The sequence below is a fragment of the Dendrobium catenatum genome, unplaced genomic scaffold, assembly GCF_001605985.2.
Source record: "Dendrobium catenatum unplaced genomic scaffold, ASM160598v2 fragScaff_scaffold_133, whole genome shotgun sequence".
Taxonomy (NCBI): Eukaryota; Viridiplantae; Streptophyta; class Magnoliopsida; order Asparagales; family Orchidaceae; genus Dendrobium; species Dendrobium catenatum.
Window position 1 is genome coordinate 1,983,792 of NW_021318595.1, and position 20,094 is coordinate 2,003,885.

General features: G+C 38.1%; 2 protein-coding genes and 1 long non-coding RNA gene across 3 annotated transcripts; all 3 read right to left on the bottom strand.

Moving 5' to 3' along the window:
* Window positions 1-612: 612 nt before the first annotated feature.
* Window positions 613-3,072, bottom strand: LOC110114610. Its single transcript, XM_020847540.2, has one exon. It carries the CDS (start codon window positions 3,070-3,072, stop codon window positions 613-615), a length of 2,460 nt encoding a protein of 819 aa, XP_020703199.2.
* A 1,092-nt stretch (window positions 3,073-4,164) lies between these two features.
* Window positions 4,165-7,594, bottom strand: LOC110114612 (probable trehalose-phosphate phosphatase F). The gene is made up of 10 exons (XM_028698987.1): window positions 7,266-7,594; window positions 6,196-6,336; window positions 6,042-6,113; window positions 5,769-5,897; window positions 5,629-5,685; window positions 5,441-5,542; window positions 4,878-4,955; window positions 4,665-4,805; window positions 4,489-4,581; window positions 4,165-4,399 (listed from the first exon to the last, which is right to left on the bottom strand). Exons 1-10 carry the CDS (start codon window positions 7,557-7,559, stop codon window positions 4,340-4,342), a joined length of 1,167 nt encoding a protein of 388 aa, XP_028554820.1. The 5' UTR covers window positions 7,560-7,594; the 3' UTR covers window positions 4,165-4,339.
* A 12-nt stretch (window positions 7,595-7,606) lies between these two features.
* Window positions 7,607-18,256, bottom strand: LOC114580805. Its single transcript, XR_003702384.1, has 3 exons — window positions 18,106-18,256; window positions 7,936-8,046; window positions 7,607-7,841 (listed from the first exon to the last, which is right to left on the bottom strand). It is a non-coding gene; the product is annotated as an uncharacterized LOC114580805 (long non-coding RNA).
* Window positions 18,257-20,094: the final 1,838 nt, after the last annotated feature.

A 20,094-nucleotide genomic window follows, 5' to 3' on the forward strand; every position in this document is an offset into this window, starting at 1 on the left:
CTGCATAATGTATTGCCTTTGAAGAGGTAGCCGTGTCTGAGGGAAAAATCGGCTGCTAGTTGCAGATTTTGGCATTTTGTCCAAGCTTCGTGAAAATCACTATCAGTGTTGTATAGTTCCTTCAAGGATTCCAGCCCCGTGAGCTCCGTTTGCAACTGAGTAACCAATGCAGTTCGCCGGCTGAGTGCATCAGCAACACGATTTTGGCTACCGGATTTGTGCTTAAGAACGAAAGTGAACTTTTGTAAAAACAAAATCCAGCGAGCATGCATCCTGCTGATTGTTTTCTGACTGTTAAGGAATTGTAGGGCTCGATGGTCACTACATAGCACAAAATCTTGATGAAGTAGGTAATGCTCCCAATGTTTTAAGGCTCGCACGACTGCATACAATTCCTGCTCATAGACGGTCCATTTTTGGCGCACAGTGCTTAACTTCTCACTGAAGTACTCAATCGGCCTGTCAGCTTGTGACAAAACTGCACCAATACCAACGACGGATGCATCAGTGTCTACTTGGAATGGATGATCGAAATTAGGAAGGGCTAAGACAGGTGCAGAAACCAGCGCTCCCTTCATAGTATCCCAACTCCGCTGGCACTCTTCAGTCCAGTTAAATTGTTTGCCTTTCAAACAGTCCGTTATCGACACAAATTCTATTGAGATAATCTTTCAATACCTCATTCATCAATCGCATAAAGGTGGCAGGTGCATTACACAAGCCGAATGGCATTACCCGCCACTCGTATAGGTCTTGTCGTGTTTTGAATGCAGTTTTCCACTCGTCACCCGGCCGGATGCGAATCTGGTGATAGCCGCTGCGGAGGTCTAGTTTAGAGAATATCTTGGAGCTAGCAAGCTTGTCCAGCAAGTCCTTAATCCGTGGCACCGGAAAACGGAATTTAGAGGTGATTTTGTTGATGGCTCTGCTATCAATACACATCCTCCATTTATTGTCCTTCTTCGGTACTAACAACGCTGGCACCGCACAAGGGCTGAGACTATGTTGGATCATCTTCTTTTGCAGCAGTTCGTCAACAATTCCTTGCAAAATCTCGTGCTCTTTGGGACTCATCCGGTAATGAGGTAAATTAGGTAAATTGGCACCAGGAGTCAAATCAATCTGGTGTTGTATCATTCGCATGGGTGGCAAATCTGGCGGTAGTTCTGCATGAACTACATCCTGGAACTCTTTCAATAAGTCGCTGACTTTAGCTGGTAAGGACTTTGATGTTTCTCCAACGGGTACTTCAGTCACCACTAGAGCAAAGATATGAGTGTGAGGTTCATTAACTAGAGAGGTTCCTGAGACAATATTCAAAACTGCTTTGTCTTTTCCCCGAGGTTCAGCTATGGTGCTTGAGGTTGTCGCATTAGGTAGAAGTTTTAACTTCTTTCCTTTCCACTCAAACGAGTAAGTATTATGGCGACAGTCGTAAATAGCCCCACTATCGTATTGCCAAGGCCGGCCAAGTATTATATGACAGACGTCCATGTCAATGACGTCACAAAGAACCTCGCTCATATAACTTTTCCCAATTGAAAAACTAACGCGGCACATATCCGTCACGGAGATGTCAACTCCTTTTTTAACCCAACTTATCTTGTAAGGGTGTGGGTTTTTCGTGGTTTTAAGCTGCAAGGCCTGCACGAGCGCCCGGGAAACCACATTTTCAGTGCACCCATTGTCTATAAGTAAGTCACACACTTTGCCACCAACTGTACACCGAGTGCGGAAAATAGAATTTCGTTGGGAGTTGGTAGGCTGCCGTGGAGTCAACAACAGCCGTTCAAGAATGCACACTACGGCCTCCCCTTCATCAGGTACCACCTCTTCAATGCATTCTTCCTCATCTTCATACGCCGTGCCTTGAGGATGGTCATCTTCACCTTCCACTATTTGCAGCTGCGGTCGCATCGGACACTCATTGGACTTGTGTCCAGGTTGGAAACATCGGAAGCATTTGAGGTTGGTAGGTTTGGCATAAGGATTGTCTTTACCCGGGTAGCGGGGCTTTGGCAGTGCCTTCAGATCTGGTGACGAGTGGGCGTGAGAACCTGATGGTATTGCAGGAGCTGCTGCCTTGCTAGGAATTGACGTCTTGGAATCGGTCACAGATTCTGAAAATTGCCTCCGACTCATATAGCTCCGAGAGTGTCTAGACTGCTGAGTCTCTGCCTTGAGAGAAAAATTGACCGCCTGAGACAATGTCCAAACGGAATTGAGCTGTAATCGATCCTGCAATGCTTCCTTCAATCCACCAATGTATCTAGCGACCAATTGATTATCTGATTCGTGTAGGTTATTCCTAGCACTTAACCTGTAGAATTCCTCCGTATAATCACTGACGGTCCGCTGTCCTTGAGTGCAATGTTGGTACTGCATATACAATATTTGCTCGTAATCGGTGGGGAGGAAATGTTCCCGCATCAATTGCTTCATTATGTACCAATTCCGAACTGCTCCTCGTCCTTCCCTCCGCCGATTTTGTAACAATTGCATCCACCATGCACTCGCACCCCCTTTGAAGCGACACGCTACATATTTGACTTGTTTCTCCGGAGGAATTTCCATATAATCGAAAAATGTCTCAACAGTTCTTTCCCAGTCTAAATAGTCTTCGATGTGAAGACGTCCCTCAAAGAAAGGGATATCAATCTTGACTCGAAACTCACCTTGAGGATGATGCGGCCTCTCCCTGGCAGGACGCCATTCACCACGAGCATTGCACATTCTGTCATCGGGCTCAAGGAAATCATGCTCCTGCCTGCGTCCATCATCTTCATCTGAATCAGAGAAATCCTGATTTCCTGTAGGAATCCCATTAGCTAGTCTATCTGGACCGATGTGTCCCCGCTGCACGGGAAAAGCGTATTCACGCCTGGCGCGCCTCAGCCCTGGATTTGCGCCCACGGTTTGTTGCAACATTTGTATATCCTGCCTCGTCTCCAACGAGAATCGACGGAACTCAGCATTGAGTTCTGAGATTTCCTTGGAAATTTGAGTGATTGCAGTCCATACGTCCTGGCTCCGATCTTCGTCGGGAGCAGCTCGTCGGCTAGTCTCCGCCATCCCAGTGCTCGTCTAGATTGCTCTGATACCAGCTGGTGCAAAATACCTGCAACAAAAACAATCTATGCGGCAACCGAAGGCTGCAGTTAGGCAAAAGAACTCTAAGCAATGAAACAGGAGTTTTCAGTAGTAAGGTATTATCTGCCTTTTCATTCCTTTTCCAGCTGATATATAGCAGCTTAGTGCAAATAGGATAAGTAAACGAGTAAACTAGTAATTAAGGAGTAAACTAGTAATTAAGCTAAAGCAGTAATTGGAAAACAGGAGAATGTGGAGCGTGCTTCTGACACCGGACGAGGATTGTGGTAAGTCGTTATATGCCGATCCCGTAACCCTCAGGTGTTGCTTCCTTATGCTGTACCACATCACAAAGAAAAGAAAAAAGAACAAAAAAAAGATTAAATATTAGATATGTGAGTTTAATGTGGCCATTATATATCTTCTTAGTTATTTAACAAGTAGTTGACGAATCATAGCAAGTGAACTCATATCTTATGGACCTCACAAAAAGAATTCGCCCAAAGGGTCATCAAGCCTGAGCTAAGCAAAATAGTCAGGGTAGAGTCACCTCCCATAAGAAAAGCCAAGGTTTTTCCCAAACCACTAGTCGACAGTTGCCCTCTGGCATGAAGGACACACCAAAGCCACTCACCGTTATCTATAATGAAACTTTGCCAACAATACTCATCATCTTAGTTGAAGGAAAGGATCATTTAGAGATGATTTCAATTTGCCCTATCACAATCAGCTAATCATTGACCTACCATTTGTGTGACTTTAACATGCACGCTTCCCACTTCGAAGCAACCCAGAGCTCCAACAAAAGGTCGCCAACGACTTCAAGGCGCTTATTAGTCACAACTCTTTCAGTTCAACCCTCGCCAACCCTAAACTTCTATACATATGGCATTTAGGAACTCGCCTTGAGACAAAAAAAAATGAGAGAGGTAATATTCCATTGAGCAAGCTAGAGTATGATGTGTACAAGAAATTCTGTTTCAAGGATACTATACTTTATGCTTTTCTTCATATATTTTTTATGTAATCCTCGTATCCCTATAAATAAATGAGATCAGTTTGCCTGCATATTAATTAAACCAAAAACATAATTGATATAGTAATCACAACAATATTGCAATAGTTCTGCAAAAACAAAACAACTAAATTCAGCACAAGTGGTAGTCAGGTATTAAACTATTAATATTATATTTGATCCTTATTAATTTCTCTATTTTTTGGCTAGATTAGATAGAAAATATCGGGTAGATCAATCCAATGCTATTTGAGAATTTTTCCATCTCACGAGAGATCTGAGAAACACCATCACCTAACAAAATTTATAAAACTTGCATTTGAATCAGGATAGGACAATATTATGATAGAACAAGTCATACTACTTCATTCATAATTTTTTACCTCGGATGGGTCTTTCAGTGAGTAGTGAGCTTCAGTCTCTTTTGGTACTGAAGAAACCAGAATACCATAACCTCTATTCAGTTCTCTTAAAACCTTCAAAGCAGAAAGCCACTGAGATGAGAAAGAGGTCCTCGTCATATAAATTTCAGAACTTAGCTACTAATTATTTGATTTACCTTGAAGGCATCCTCATCAGTACGATCATCTCCGATATAAATGGGAAGGACATCGTCTCGACCATTCAATCCTAGACATTCAAGCAACAAGTTGACAGCTTTCCCTTTATTCCAATCAATTATAGGGCGGATTTCTAAAACCTGCAAGTTGAAATCCATTAAGATAAAAAGATTTAAGCAAATAACAAAAAACGGCAGATTGGTCATTTTAACCTTCCGCCCATGTGTTAATTGCAGATGAGGATAGTTCTTGAGGATGTCATGTACGCGCTGGGCAATTACAGTCCAATTCTGCATGACAAAAACATATTAAACTCTTTAAAGGCTGTTTGGTAGCAGGACTTAGGTCAGATTTGAGGCCGATTTGTGACAAATCCAGCCAAACGACCTAAAATGCAAAAATCAAATCTCACGGAAAACGAAATCTCTGTAGACGAAAAATTCTGCCGATTCGCTCTAAATCCCGGATTTCCCAAATCATGTATTTTGCCGGATTTATGAAATTCATGACACTTGAGGAAGAGTTGACTCTGTAAATTCTGCTCTATAGCCAAACAGGTATATGAGATTTAAGAGGATTTATCATGAATGTTGTCAAACAGTTTTTAGGATTTAAGTCCCTCATGATTTTTGAAATCTAGATTTACAGGATTTACGAAATCCTATTTAAATCAAATTCAGTGTTCTACCAAACAGCCCCTACGTGTAAGTATTAAGAAATCTAAGAGAAAATCTCTGCAATGATATTGTTACGATTTCAAGCAATTAAGATTGACCTTCTCATCCACGAGGCGGTAATGAACAGATAAGCAAAACTTATTATTCTCAACTTTTGACCCTTTAATGTCCTTGGTTTTGTCGATGAGACATTTAAAAACCTGTTGAATGGAAAATAAATAAATAAATAATAATAATAATTAACGATGAAAGAAATCATTGTTTGAAGTTCAAAAGTAAATAGTACCTCATTGATAATTGGTAAGAACTTGCTTGCAGGTTGGAACAAGTTTGGTTCCTTGCCCTGCAGAATTTATTGAAACAAGTTGTGTGTCAGTCATTTGATTTGAAAAATAGAAAATAATTTTAGAAGAAATGATACTTAACCTGCTTATAATTACGCCTAATGCAACTGTGATGGCTAAATAATGAGTTGGAATTTTTGACTGGGCAAGCCAAGTCCATGCCATGGCTACCAGCATAGAAAAGTTCTTTCAGTCCAATCAATTCGTAAACCTGACAACAGACAAATACAAAACAGAAATAACAGTTAGATTTTCCAGCCAAAACTAACATCTGAAACATGTATTATTATGTACAAAACAAATGCAATAAAAATGGTCACAAGAGTACCAAGTAAGAATATCACTTACGTACTACCTTATCACGACTTCTTCCACTGATAATCGCAGCTGGAAAGAATTTAGCAACATCTTTAACAGCGGAGCGCATCTGAAATCAAAGAAAAATAAGTTAAAAACTTAGAAAAATCAACTGCAACTCCAGAAAACAAAGTGGCTGGGTCTTTATTCACCGCACTGGACATAAACGCATTGTCGGGATTATCCACAATAGGTGAAAGAGTTCCATCATAATCCAAAAACAGTGCTACCTTTTTTCCCTTGGCGTAATTTGTGATTTGCTCGAAGGATGTAAGAGCTGAAGGATATTTTTTCTACAAAAAAAAATAGGAATCTGTGTTGGGAAAGAAGCACACCGAATTTTATCTGAACAAGTAAATCCAAAATCAAGTACTATGAATCATAAAATACCTTCAAAAGAGACCAAACATCACGAGAAAGAAAACCCTACCCTAAGATTTGAGAGCCTACATCTAAGAGAAAGGATAGAGAATCCAATCTACTAATAAAGAAGCCACAATTTTATTTTCTAAAACCAAAATACACATTCATTCAACAAAGAAAAAAGAGAAGCACAAATCTCTCAAACAAATTAGAGGAAATAACTTAAAACAGATAATAAAGAAATTGGATCAAAGAAATACTTGAACATTTCGCTCTTCAAAACTTTCTCCCCCCAAAAAAAAAAAATCATTTGCTTATTTAAACGATTTTTCTAATTCATGAACATGAATTTCTTGTGATTTCATGTTCTCTCTCTCATTTCTCAATTTCTTCTCAATTCCTTCACAAGAAACTAAAAACTCTCTTACACTTTTATGCTAAATAAGCTTTTAGACATCAACTAACATAGCCATCAACCCAATGCAAAACTATTCATGCAAAATCACCAAATAATTTTCAAAATTTTATGCAAGAAGCTTGATACTTAACCTCACCATATGATTCATGCAATAACTAAGGGTTTTGAACTAATCATCCTGGCTGCTCCTGAGATCGTCCAAGATGATATGATCGAGCAATCAAACCTTAATTACTAGATTAATTTAGGCATAATTATACTGCATCGTCTAGGACGATGTCCTAGATGATGTCCAAAAATAAAAGCTACTTAAATAGATATGATGGATGATTCTTTTTTATTTGATACATTCAATCTTCCTTGAATCAATTTTTGACAACTTGATCAAATATCAATTACCAACAATATCATAATATCAAATAAACAAGGAAAATGATTTACCACCCAGGTGCGATATGCAGAATTAGTGTCCTTGGATGCATCTTCGAAGTTGATATCCTCGTGATTTTTACGAGGAGATGATGATTTCATAGCATCAACAAAGACACCTAGATTGATCTCATCAAACTTGCTGGGCGTAGGAATTTTTTTGGGGATTGTTAAATACAAACCAGAAGAGAAGGTTGCTGATGGTGGTGAGCATGCTGGCAAACTAGAAGATATAGCCAGTCTGGATTTGCTAACAGGCGCTTGATCAACTAGAACTGCCGTATTGTTATTCTGCTTCAAATCCATGGAAACCAGCTCAAATACTGAAACTGAAGTATTGTTACTCTTTGTTACTCTGCTTTAAATCTATGGAAACCAGCTTAAATACTGAAAAGTTTGAAAAGTGGTTGCTCGCATTCTGGCTGATTTAGAAGTTCCAAATATAAACAAACTGCACCTTCCGTTCTCTTTGATGTAATTTTGAATTATCCACTAACCAACCCTTTTGTCAATGAAGAACCACCTCTTTAGAGTTTCCTTATCAGTGCAGTTGCAGGTGTAGCCCATTAAGAGCATGAGTCCTGGAAACTGAATGGTTGATTCTATATTAGAAGCGAGTCTTAAAGCACAAGGAGTAAAAGTAGGCGAAGAAAACAGAAAACAAACTATAATTAGCATATACCTTTTCATCCTCACTGTGAAGCATTTATTGTACGCAATCAAACATAAGAATCAGTAATTTGCCCTGCAGGAGACTCTAAAACAACTTCTTCTTTGTCACGCCATGTAAAGTCTGCATCAAATATGTAAGTTCAAATGCTAAGATTTAAGTTTACAACTTAGAAAGATTGAATGTTTTCCACATAGTATATACAGGAAACATTACATGGCTTGCTCCTACATCTTTTTTAAATTGGAACAAAAATTCAAAGTTTCCTCTCCAGTTAGAGCATAGTCCAGAGTAGCTGGACGTATAAACAATATATATTGTGCATGCATAGAAACAAAATAATAAATTACATTGCCAAAGTTTAAGTGAAATACTGCACTCCAAAAAAGTGAGAAAAAAAACTAAAAACTTAGAAAGAAAATATAATCACTTGGTTAGAGAGACCAATACAAACTTTTACCAAATAGAATTACATGCACGATTCTTATTTTGATTGAATCACCTAAAAAAATGGACCATCAATAAATTTTCTACAAATTTCTTAATCTTCCCCCAAGTAAAATTGCATTATATTTTTAACTGAAACACCTACAAAAATGGATCGCAATTAATTTTTTATATAGATTTGTAAGAGGAAATTAGTTTTTTTTTCTTTTTGTGGAAATAAAACAAGCAAAAGGGGTTCCTTCAGCTGGATGGTCATATCTGCTGATGCACCTTTTGATGTCATAGTAACAGTTAAATTAATTTAAAAAACAAACATGAATGAAAACAAAAATAAACCTTCAAAATATGAAGGGTCTTTAACTAAAACCACGAAAACTTCTTCGAAATAGTACTTATCGTCCGTTTAGTTAAAAAAAAAATACAGCTGAAGAGATTTTCGCTAGAACAGAATATTTATTTAGAAATATAAAAATAAAAATAAAAACCAAAACACACCAAGAGAATTGAAAAACAAGCAGGATTAAACAAACACCATGATGAACAAAGCATCCAGTAAAAAATAAACCGGTCTTCTTTCTATTTAAGTAATCTCAATCCTGAATTACGATAACAATTCTGTTCTAAACCTAATATTGAGGTGTCATTGCACTTCAAATTCTCAATTGAAAAATATATCGGGGAAAATTCCTATAAAGAAAACCCTTATAAAAATTCACCAGGGAAGACCTTAAAATGTATCTTGTGCGAAAATCTTTACAACAAAATTTTTGTTTGTGTAAGAAATCATATATAACAAAGTGAGATTTATTTTGCCTGCAGAAAATTAAAGCATGTAAATTTTCTCGTTTCAAAGATATGTAAATTATCATGTCTTTTTTTTTATGCATCTGCAGATAATTTCTAATATATAGTATGTACTTCAGCTTAAAGTACCAAAAATTGATTTAAAAGAGCATATTATTTTTCTCTGCAACAAAATTTTATAAAGTAGTTATAAGGAACTGTTTAAGAGATATTTGCCCTATTTCAGCACAAAATTCCAATTTGTCCACTTTCCACTATCGGACAGTCAGTTTTTCTCTAGTCCCTGTCCTTATGAGATATAGAGGTATTTACATTCAAGCCAAAAATTTTTTTAAGACGTATATTTTCCTGTAATTTTAGAATATTTTTATTCCATTTAAATCTTTAGAAGAGAGGACAACCTAAAAGTGATGGATAAAACGAGAAAGTCATGGAGATGACCATTGGTGATTAGAATGGTAGGTGGTAACAATACAATCCAAAGAAGGCAACAAGATAGTGCGCCAAGGCTAATTAGATCACTGAAGATAGCTAGATTGATCCTCCCTTAAGGTGGTGGCAAAGAGTACACAAAAATATATTTTATAGATGTGATGAATAGTAGTCGAGATAATCTCTGTTTTTGAAAAAGGGAGATTACATGACCCAAAATCAATGGATGATTGAAGGCAGTCAAGACAATTCCTTCTTTATAAAGAAAAGGAGGTTCGAATGATCTCAAATTGAAGAGCAATTGAAGAAGGTCAAAACAACTTTTCTAAAGTAAAAAGTATGGACTAAATGACCTGAAGTCTAAAATGAGGGGCTAAGATAATCTCTCATGGAATGATAAGGGATTATATAGCCAAAAGATGCCAGATAAAAGGAGGGAGAGTAGCCCTTCCACGAGGGGGAGATATACGATATGAATACAACAAAGAAAATAGAAGAATAACCTTGAAGGAAGTAGGTACTATATTACACAAGAACAAGGACGAAAGGGAAAAGAGTAGTCTCTATCACAGAAAGAGTGCATAGGGACAATACAACCTAAAGATGGTGATATAGAGAAGAGAATAACCCATACTCTATTAGGAGAGGGATTCTATGATTCAAGAATGATCGCAAAGAGAGGATCTAGGAACACCTAAACATTCGACTTAGGTGATAGTCATAACTCTAGAATTCTCTATGATTCTAAAGTTTAAAATATGGCAAACAAAAAAAATTCCATATATAGATTTTGTAGGAAGATTGTCAATTCTTAGATAGTATTATTCATGAATATTTTATTTTCTTATTAACCATAGAAAAATCACATCGCATCCTCCCTTGATCAAAAAGTGATAGGACGATATTGCTCAAAATCGATCTGATCAACCTGCCTAATCAAGGCTAACTTGAGCGGCCAACCCGAGGTTAAAGGCGATGATCCTATGATGGTCTAATAATAACCATCTCCCATAAAATATTCTCTCACTAAACAAAATATATTATCTAGATCTCAATATCATTAGTCCAATAAAATTGACATATCAAAATTTTGATAGTTGAATTAACAAGAGCAATTTTGCGAAACTTAATGGATACAATTTATGCCATTAGAAAATAAATATGATAGACCATCATTCTTTGTATTAAAAAATATGTCTACTTGACAACAATAACTCATCATAATAGCTCCCAAAAATGTAGGTTTATGAATGGTGAATACAATTCTTGTTCAATGATCTTCACGAAAATAACAATGCATAAGGATGATCAGATGCCAAGGATGATTGCTAATAGAAAAGGGATGACAGGGAGCAAGCCAATGAGTCCATCAACAAGTCAACGAAACATCGGCGACAACAACCACCTCTTGCTCGAAGTCATGCAAACATATAGTGAAGGGGAGAGGAAAATCCAATGAATTGATCGAGTGAAAAATGCTAGGCTAACTTAGTTCCCTAATGTGTTCGGATTCGAGCAATATTCGTATTGTTGAAATAGTCACAATAGACAAGCATTTCAACAATAAATTTGCAACTTGATGTCACCTTAGATGGTTTAGTCACATAAAGTTGTGGGCTCCGAAAATTCGGCCCCGGCCTCCGCCTGCTGTGCTTTTTCTTCGAGGTGGAGTTTTAACAGATTTAAGTTCCGGGTTAAAATTTAGGAAAGTAGATGAGTTTTTAAATAAGACACTGCCCGAAAATTTCGCCCTCATTTTGCGAGGACTTTATGATCTGAGTTATGGTTTCCTATAAGAGCAAGCTCCTATAGTTAATTACCCCTCCCGATAACAAGAGAGAACTAGATGTATAGAAATACGTATTATCTGGCATATAGTAGCAGTAATATGCATTTGGAAATGTAGAAAGTTTGAGGTTTGATATTTAAAATTAGAAATTTTACCATCTTGCACTTAAAGCGGATGGCGGGGGAATGAATGATGGACCCGATCAAGATCCCATGATTTCGTCGTCCTAGGCCATCTTGATCCCTGGTCTACTTAGTCAGAGGAGGAAGTCGACCCAACCTAACAAAAGGATCCTTGTCGGTAGCCATGAGTTGTTTCATCCAAGGGTACCTTGTAGACCTGGGGTGGATATTTACCTAAGGGGATAAATTTGAATCCACCTTAGCTAACAAAGGGCTTTATGCCTTATCGATTATATCATATTTATCCATATTTCAAGGATTTGGTGTCATTACGGAGTGTATTGGCTCTAACCATAATCAATATTTCATGGTGCCATTTGGCGGCAAAATCACTCGGTTCAGAGGGCCCCGGGTCATAACCATTTGTCCTGCATTGCCATTTGGCAGCAAAATCGTCGGTTATAGGACACATACCACGTCCTTACTAGCAGGAGATTATTTAAGAATGGATCCTAGTGATATTTTTGACCATGCATTTTGCTCTATGTGAGCTGAAGTTATATTAGAATTTGTTCACCTCGGCAAACTGTTACGGAGGGTGGATGGATTTTGCTTTTAGTGTTGATAGATTTATTTTAATTTTAAATATTTTGGATTTTGGGAATTCTGGAATTTTAGATTTTTGGGAGCTTTGAATTTTGTGGGTATTTGGGTGGCATTTTGAAGATATTTGAAATTAACCCCTCCGGTTGAGATTTAAATTCAACACGGCCATCATCGGAGTAACGTTAAAGTCACTTATATTTTCGTAGAAATTTGAATTTTGTGAAAGTTTGGAGGCATTTGAAATGGTTTGTGAACCGCTCCGGTTGAGATTTTCGTTCAACACGATCATCATCGGGTGTATGGGGTCATTTTCATTTGTAGATTGAACCTTATCGACTCTGTCAAGCTAACGACAGAGGATCAGATTTCGTAGGTTTTATGCCTTTGCTAGTGAATTCTCATGATTATAGGCCTTGAAGACCTAATATGAATGTATTAAGACAAATATACTAGTCGTCGCAATCGTATATTTATTTAATGGTTCAAACCTTGTCGACTCTTATTGATCTGCATAGAAGGATCGAGTTCAAACTTGAATTCAATTATTGACCCGCACGGCCGCACATCATCCCTAGACATCACGTGTGTACTTATAACACGCTCGTCGGGGCTCATGTGGGTGTTTGGGGGCATTTAAAATTATTTATGAACCCATGCGGTTGAGATTTTTGTTTAACACGGCCATCATCGGGGTGTTTGGGGTCACTTCCATTTGAAAATATTTGCATTTTGTAGATGAATCTTGTCGACTCCGTCGAGTTATCGACAGAAGATCGGATTTCGTGGGCTTTATGCCTTTATTAGTGAATTCTTATTATTATAGGCATTAAAGGCATAATATGAATGTATTAAGACAAATATACCGATCGTAGCAACCGTATATTTGTTTGATGGTTCGAACCCTATCGACTCCTATTGATCCGCATAGAAGGATCGGGTTCGAACTTGAATTCACTTATTGGCCCGCGCAGTATCCCTAGAAATCACGTGTATACTTGCAACACATTCGTCGGGGCCTATACAGGTGTTTGGGGGCATTTTATAGTTATTTGTTGAACCTTGTCGACTCATATCTACCTGCTTAGGAGGATCGGGTTCAAGTTTATTGATCCGCGCAGCATCCTTGGACGTTACATGTGTTCCTACAACACGCTCGTCGAGGCCCATGCGAGTGTTTGGGGGGCATTTTATAATTACTTGTTGAACCTTATCGACTCTTATTTTACCTGCTTAGGAGGATCGGATTTCATGTTTATTAACCCGCGCAACATCCCTATACGTCATGTGTGTTCCTACGACACGCTCGTCAGGGCCCATGCAGGTTTTGTGATTGTACTTGCCCCTTTCGTGTACCTATGTGTATACAAATTATGATGCATATGCGAGGGAAATTTTAGATATTTAGCTTTGATCAATTGAGCGGGCTACCATCATTTGAATGCAACACTCTACTTGAATGTTTACACACGCCTTCTGTCCGTTTATATACATATTGCGAATCCGGTGGTGTGTTGTAGCAGCTTTTAGATTGAGTTATTTGCTGCTCTGTACAGGTAGACTGTTGTGCACTAGTTACTTTCTATAGGTGGATTGTGGTGCACTAACTTCTCTTGCTTTACATTTGTGGATGTATTCAAACGATATTTTTTGTCCGTGGTCATTGCTTTCCATACGAGTCTTCTAGAACTGACTACATGCATTTGAATTTGTTGTAGTTATTCTGCATTTTGCTTGTGACCAATACATTAGATGCATAACGAGTCTTCTACAGCAGGTTGTAGGAACCTGCGTTTGTCACTATCCTTCTATATTTTCCCATAAATAGTATGTTGAGTGCAAGACATGTCTCTCGTAATGGCTTATAAGCTTCAACTCTTATTGTATGTTGTACATCTTTACTAGTAGGAGTACAGTGTATTGGATACAGAAGGGTCTTCTATAACAACTTATAAGAGCCTATATCTGTTGCATATCATCTGCTTCTGCTTGTGGGGAGTTGGTGCTTTTCGACTAATATTAAGTGGTTGTTGATTATTATTGTTTTACATGTGTATATTTGTTGCACATCGATCCTCCCATTTTTGTAGGAGACTGATACATTTGCTTACATAATGTTGTTGAATGTTGGTTGAATTGCATTCGCCACAAATCTTTAAATGCAATGCTGGTAGTCATCATTTGTAAGGAACTATTATATTCTTCCATGAGTGGATTGACATTAATTGTAGGAGTGCTATATTCGTCGCAACTCCACTGATGCACTAGTAGAGTTATTGTGTGGATTACAAATGTAAGAAACTTCTATTTTACAAGCTCTACTGAACGCATTGCAACTTGTTACATTCATTGTATGTCAACCTCCTTCATTCGCTTATATTCATCACTTGTATGCTTTGAGAATTTACTCAATGTTCATTTGCATTGGGAGTTTACTTGTCATTTGTATTGTGTCTTGTTCATCAATGCTTATTTGGAAGTCTTGAATCATCTTTTGCAATCAATTTGTATTTAGGATTATGCTTCTATCACAAGTGCTTATACATTTGCTTGCATAGTTGACACTTGCCTATCATTTGAAGGTCCGATCCACTGCTCAGTGACTTGTGTCATGCCCCTATATATGAATTCTCCATTTGATCTTGATTGAGAACTCATGATTATCAATTTATGCTTTCATATCACAAATGATCACTTGCTATTTGATTACACTTTCATTTGATTTTTGCTTGCATGTTGATCTTGCTTGGATACCCTCCTTCACGAGTCCCCTATTTGTATGTTTGAGATTTATTTTCAACATCCTCCACAAGTTCACTTAATATTCTCTTTCAAAATTGAAATGATACTTCTTTATCCTTTATTGAGAGCTTAGTATTATGACTCAAACCCAAGTTTCATTATAGTTCAAGTTCTAAGTCCAGTCCGAGTTCATTTCATTTCGTGTCCAAATTAGTTCGATTCCAAGTCTTGTGTGAGTCCCCTATGATCCAACTCAAGTCTTTGCTTGAGTTTAAATGTTCAAGTCATGTCCTTGTTCATTTGAGCTCTTTGAGTCATTATGAATTCGATGTTCATTAGGATTCATTTTGCTTAGATTCAAGTATTTTATCAATCACTGGAGTTATGCTCAGCTTCAAGTTCACAAGTCCACTATTTATTTGAGTCCAAATAAGGTTCAACTGTGGTCTTGCGTTCACCCGAAATTTCGGCAGCCTCCCAAAGTCTCTCCCACTTAGGGAAAAACTATAAAAAATTAGGCCTCCCACCACGCTAGAGAAAAGCGTGTATGGTAGGTGTCCTCGAACATCGCGGCAGTGAAATCTTCAATCCCACCACACCAAAGAGGCGTGTATAGGTCTTCAGTACCTGTTACAAGAAAAGCAGTTGTTTCCCCGCAGGTACAAAGTTGCGTACGGGTACTTAAAGATTATCCCAGCCACGCTAAAAAAAGCGTGCACCATGCCTACCTGCCTCGCCGTAGGTGTCACACCGGATTCCCTTCCCACCACGCTAGAGAAAAGCGTGTATGGGCAGTTTGCAAGCTCGACACGAATGCCGAGAACATGATTTTGGGTTCAAGGGCCGCCCGCCTACTTCGTCGTTGGTGTCACACAAATTAAAAATGTTTAATTATAATTAACATTAATTAATATTAATTAAACATTAAATAAAGCAAATTAAAGCCTCCATTTCCCCTCTTCCTCTTCAATGGATTAACAGGATTTGGCCGAAGAAGCAGGCAGAAAGGAGAAAGTTACCCACACGACCAGCAAGCTCCTGTTGTTGCTTTTGATCGAAATGTTGTAACTTTCGATCCAATAGGAAGGATGAATCGTCGAAAGGCGAGGTCGAACAGCCCGACGGGGTCGGAGAAGCACGTGAAATGGAGAAAGTTGCTTCACAGTGAGCGGCTACCGTAGCTATTTGCAATCAAAATGTCCTAACTTCCGACTAAACAGGAAGGGAAAGTCGTCAAAGGTGCAAAGTCAAGCAACGCACGACAAGGGGAAAGTACCTTCACAGCAGCGAGCTCCCTTGCTTTCAATCAAGAAGTCGTAGCCTCTGATCCGACCTGGAGGGAACGTCATCGAGGGAGGCAAAGTCGAACAACAACGAAGGGTTGAAGAAGCGCCTTCGCAGAGAGCGAAGCTCCCGTTGTTGCCTCTGATCAAATGTTCGTAACTCCCGATCCCGTTGGAAGGGAGAGTCGTCGAATGCTCGAAGCCGAATAGCAACGAAGGGCTGAAGAACAGAGCCCTGCATTGGGTGCCCATACCCACACCCACCCACGTATGGGCATGGGTGGGTATGGGTATGTACATGGCCTTGTGGGTGGGTATGGGTGGGTACTCAACATCAGGGGACAAATTGATTTACATTACTACTCATCATATGCATGCATTATATTACAGTAATCCTTACTACGTAGTGCGCAACACTGAACCGTGCTGCGACTACGATTTTTTTTTTTTTTGTATTACAGGGGTCAACAAAAGTGTCAGTCATCTGATGACTCGGTTAGGAGAGTAGATGTGTTATATTTGGCCTATGTTAAGACATGTTGAAGTATAGTTAAAAAAAATTGATTAGAAAGTATTAGAAATGACCGTTTTTTATTAAATTTAAATGAGAATTTGACTATTAATAGGACATAATGGAGAAAAAGGATTCATGTAGCCGACCGCACATAGTTGGATAAATGTTTGATGTTGTTATTATGTTGTTGTAATTTTGCAATATGTTTAGATTCGTTTCTTTCTTTATTAGATTTAAATAAAAATTTAACTTTTAATCGGACATAATGGCAAAAAAGGATTCATGTAGCATCCCACGTAGTGGGACTAAGGCTTTTTGTTGTTAATTTTCAGATTCATTGAATTGCTTTGAGATCCTCAATTTGCATTGAAAATTGTGCTTGGTGTGATCCCCACAACAATCAATTCCTTCAATGCTCAATTTGTTTTCTACTGACATCATAAATAGAATCTTAAGTTCTATATTCAATCGAGAAATTAATAACTTCAGATTTCTATTATTTGCTTAGACGACAGGTAAAAAAAACGAGAATTGGGAGGATATGAAAGATTTTTTTCCTAGTCTGAACGCTTTCAACTCATATAATTAACTGAAGTATTGACTATTTTTTTTAAAGACAAATAACTTCCAATAGTGATTACAATAGTGCTGGCTATTTCTTCTATAATTTTGAATAAATCAAGCTAATAACATTGGAACCAACGGAAAAAGGTATAAACCTATGAATAGAAACAGAATTTGGTTCTAAAATTCAGGATGAATCCTTTCGTCTTCCTCCCTTAAAATCCATGCTTGTACAAGCCGAGCATGAGAAATAAAAGAAATTTTGGATTAGAAGTAATTTAATGAATACCACAAATGAGCTCAATTTCTTGATCGACATACTTCAAAAAGAAGGTTTTACCATATATTGAATCTCTGCTTATCAAAATTCCCCTCATACAGAATGACTTTTTTAGGTTGAATACGATGGGAAAAGAAATTTTGGCTGGAATGGGACAGCTGTTCGCCCGTCCAATTTTAGTTTTCAACTGTGCAGTATATGGCCGTTGCATGAAGAAGCAATCTGTCTTTTACTTAAAAGTATCACAGCCTTCGGCCTTTCAAAAATACAAAAATAGCCCAACCAAAAATAGAAACGGTCCCGGTGATCCAATGCAGGAAACAGAAGAATTTAATTAATTAATTGTCATTGTACATGTCAAAACATATTGAACATGACGGGAAAAAGTAAAGAACAATTTAAGTATAAAAGAGTTAAAATAGAAGAAGATAGGTACAGATCTCATATGAAGAAATAAAATGGTTGAATGGAAAAAATAATATATATACGACATAAGAATCTTAAGGAACTGTTTAAGGAATGCAAACGACTGCTCTTCAAGCTGAAATGAGCGGATTTAGATCAATGCACTGTAAAAATAAGAGGGTTTAAAGAATCCGAACCAAGTGCCTCCAGCCGATTTTTTTATGAAAAAATAAACGATCTTAGAATCTCAAATCGAGATCGAGCACAAGGCGCTCGCAGCAATGCACGGCGGAGAAACCCTAGAAGGCGGCCTGAGAAATGCGAAGGTAAAGTGTAAGAGGAGAGAGAAAGAGAGGAGCAGCCGCTACAGTGAAGAGCTCTCGCTATTTATAGAAGGCGGAGAGGCCGAGCGGCAGTTGCAGGTAGCCGGTTATTACGGAAATTTGCCATTAGGAGAAAAAGGCGACCGAAATTTGAGACCCGCAGAATCTACCGCGGGATGCAGGTGGTCTGAAGGGGTGAAATTTTGTTGTTAATATTTTTAGATGAGATGCTCGTAAATTTAGTCACGTGGAGCGCCTCCACAACTTTCATTAACGGCGGCGGTGGGTTCGACCAGTTAGTTGCAGTTCAAACTGTCATATTTCCGAATTTTTATTTGGTCCGGTCACAGACGTACATTCGGCTGCTAATAAAATCGCGCCATACGTTCTCACTATTTACCGCGCGGACCGACAACCCGATCCGAAACGGACCTAGGATGGCTCGGTATTTTTCAATTTTGCTAGGTATTGCTCGGTATTGCTAGGTATTGGTCGATTTTGCTTGGCAGTAACCAATACCGAGCAAATACCGAGCAATACCGAGTTGTACCGAGTTTTTCTAAAAAACTCGGTACAACTCGATATTTCTAGAAAAACTCGATACAACTCGGTATTTCTAGAAAAACTCGGTACAACTTAGTATTTCTAGCAAATACCGAGTTTTTCTAGAAATACCGAGTTTTTCTAGAAAAACTCGGTACAACTCGGTATTTCTCGGTATTACTCAGTATTTGTCTTCACAGAGCGGTATTTCTCGTTATTGTCAAACAATACCTAGCAATACCGAGCAAATACCGAGTAATACCTCGCAATACGCGAACATAGCATTCCCGGGTTCCGGCCCGGGTCAAGTCGTCGGGCCGCGTGGTAAAGAATAAGAGCACTTGGCGACATATTATTGGCGGCCGAATGTAACTCTACGTCCGATCAGAGGACGTAATTAATGTTCGGTCTAGTTGTAAAATGATTTTATGTCGAAACTTATTGGTTTTATTGCGTGTTAAAATATTCTTAGCAATAATAGTAAAAAAAAATTAAGAAAATTTACATACATACTACTTTATAACATCCTATTTACATATCCAATACCTAAATTTTAATATTACATGTATATCACCCTATATTATTTTAATATCAAATATATCAATTATATTTCTTTCCTACCACTCATATATTTCATTTCTACCACTCATATTTGGTATGAAAATGAACTATGGGTGGTATGTATGTAATATTAAAATTTTAGGTGTTAAATATGTAAATAGAATAGTATTAAGTGGTATGTATGTAAATCTCCCAAAAAATTATTGTCTTAGCTTTATCTAAGGATCCCAATAATATAGAGATAAAATATGAGTTGTATGAGACATTACGGATATCCAGCATACAAGTAAGAAATTTTCGACTCATCATTGTACGGATATCCAGCATATAAACAGAAGAAAAAAAAAATATCATAATTTTTACGTAAAAAATCCTAGAAAAGGAAAAAAAAACACTGGCCGCACTCGATTGAAATGATTCCACTAGTATTTGATTAGATTACAAGTGACTAACTCGTCCCTGAAATTAAGAAAGATCATATTCTAATAATCATTCGTCGGGTTGAAATCCAGTTATGAACGGTGATTAGAAAGTTGGCAACGTTTGGTGATCAGGAGGAAATCTGGCTTTAATTAACGGTCGGGCGAAAGTTTGCTGTCAGTCACCAGTTGGGCAGAAGCCCAGCGTTAGTCGGCTGTTGGGCAAAAGTTCGGTGTTAGTCGGCAGCCGGGCAGAAATTCGGTTGTTGATGGTATATATCAACCATACACGCAATGGCATGTGTTAATGTTGTTGGCGATGATATGTGACGACGTCAAG

What these genes read in the sequence shown, in the direction of transcription:
- LOC110114610 (XM_020847540.2), bottom strand. Translation starts at nt 3,072, where the DNA reads ATGGCGGAGACTAGCCGACGAGCTGCTCCCGACGAAGATCGGAGCCAG.
- LOC110114612 (XM_028698987.1), bottom strand. Translation starts at nt 7,559, where the DNA reads ATGGATTTGAAGCAGAATAACAATACGGCAGTTCTAGTTGATCAAGCG. An exon ending in CTGCATATCGCACCTGGGTG is followed by an intron (nt 6,337 to 7,265) that starts GTAAATCATTTT and finishes TTTTTTTTGTAG; the next exon opens with AAAAAATATCCTTCAGCTCT. An exon ending in ACCGCCTCGTGGATGAGAAG is followed by an intron (nt 4,956 to 5,440) that starts GTCAATCTTAAT and finishes TTTGTCATGCAG; the next exon opens with AATTGGACTGTAATTGCCCA.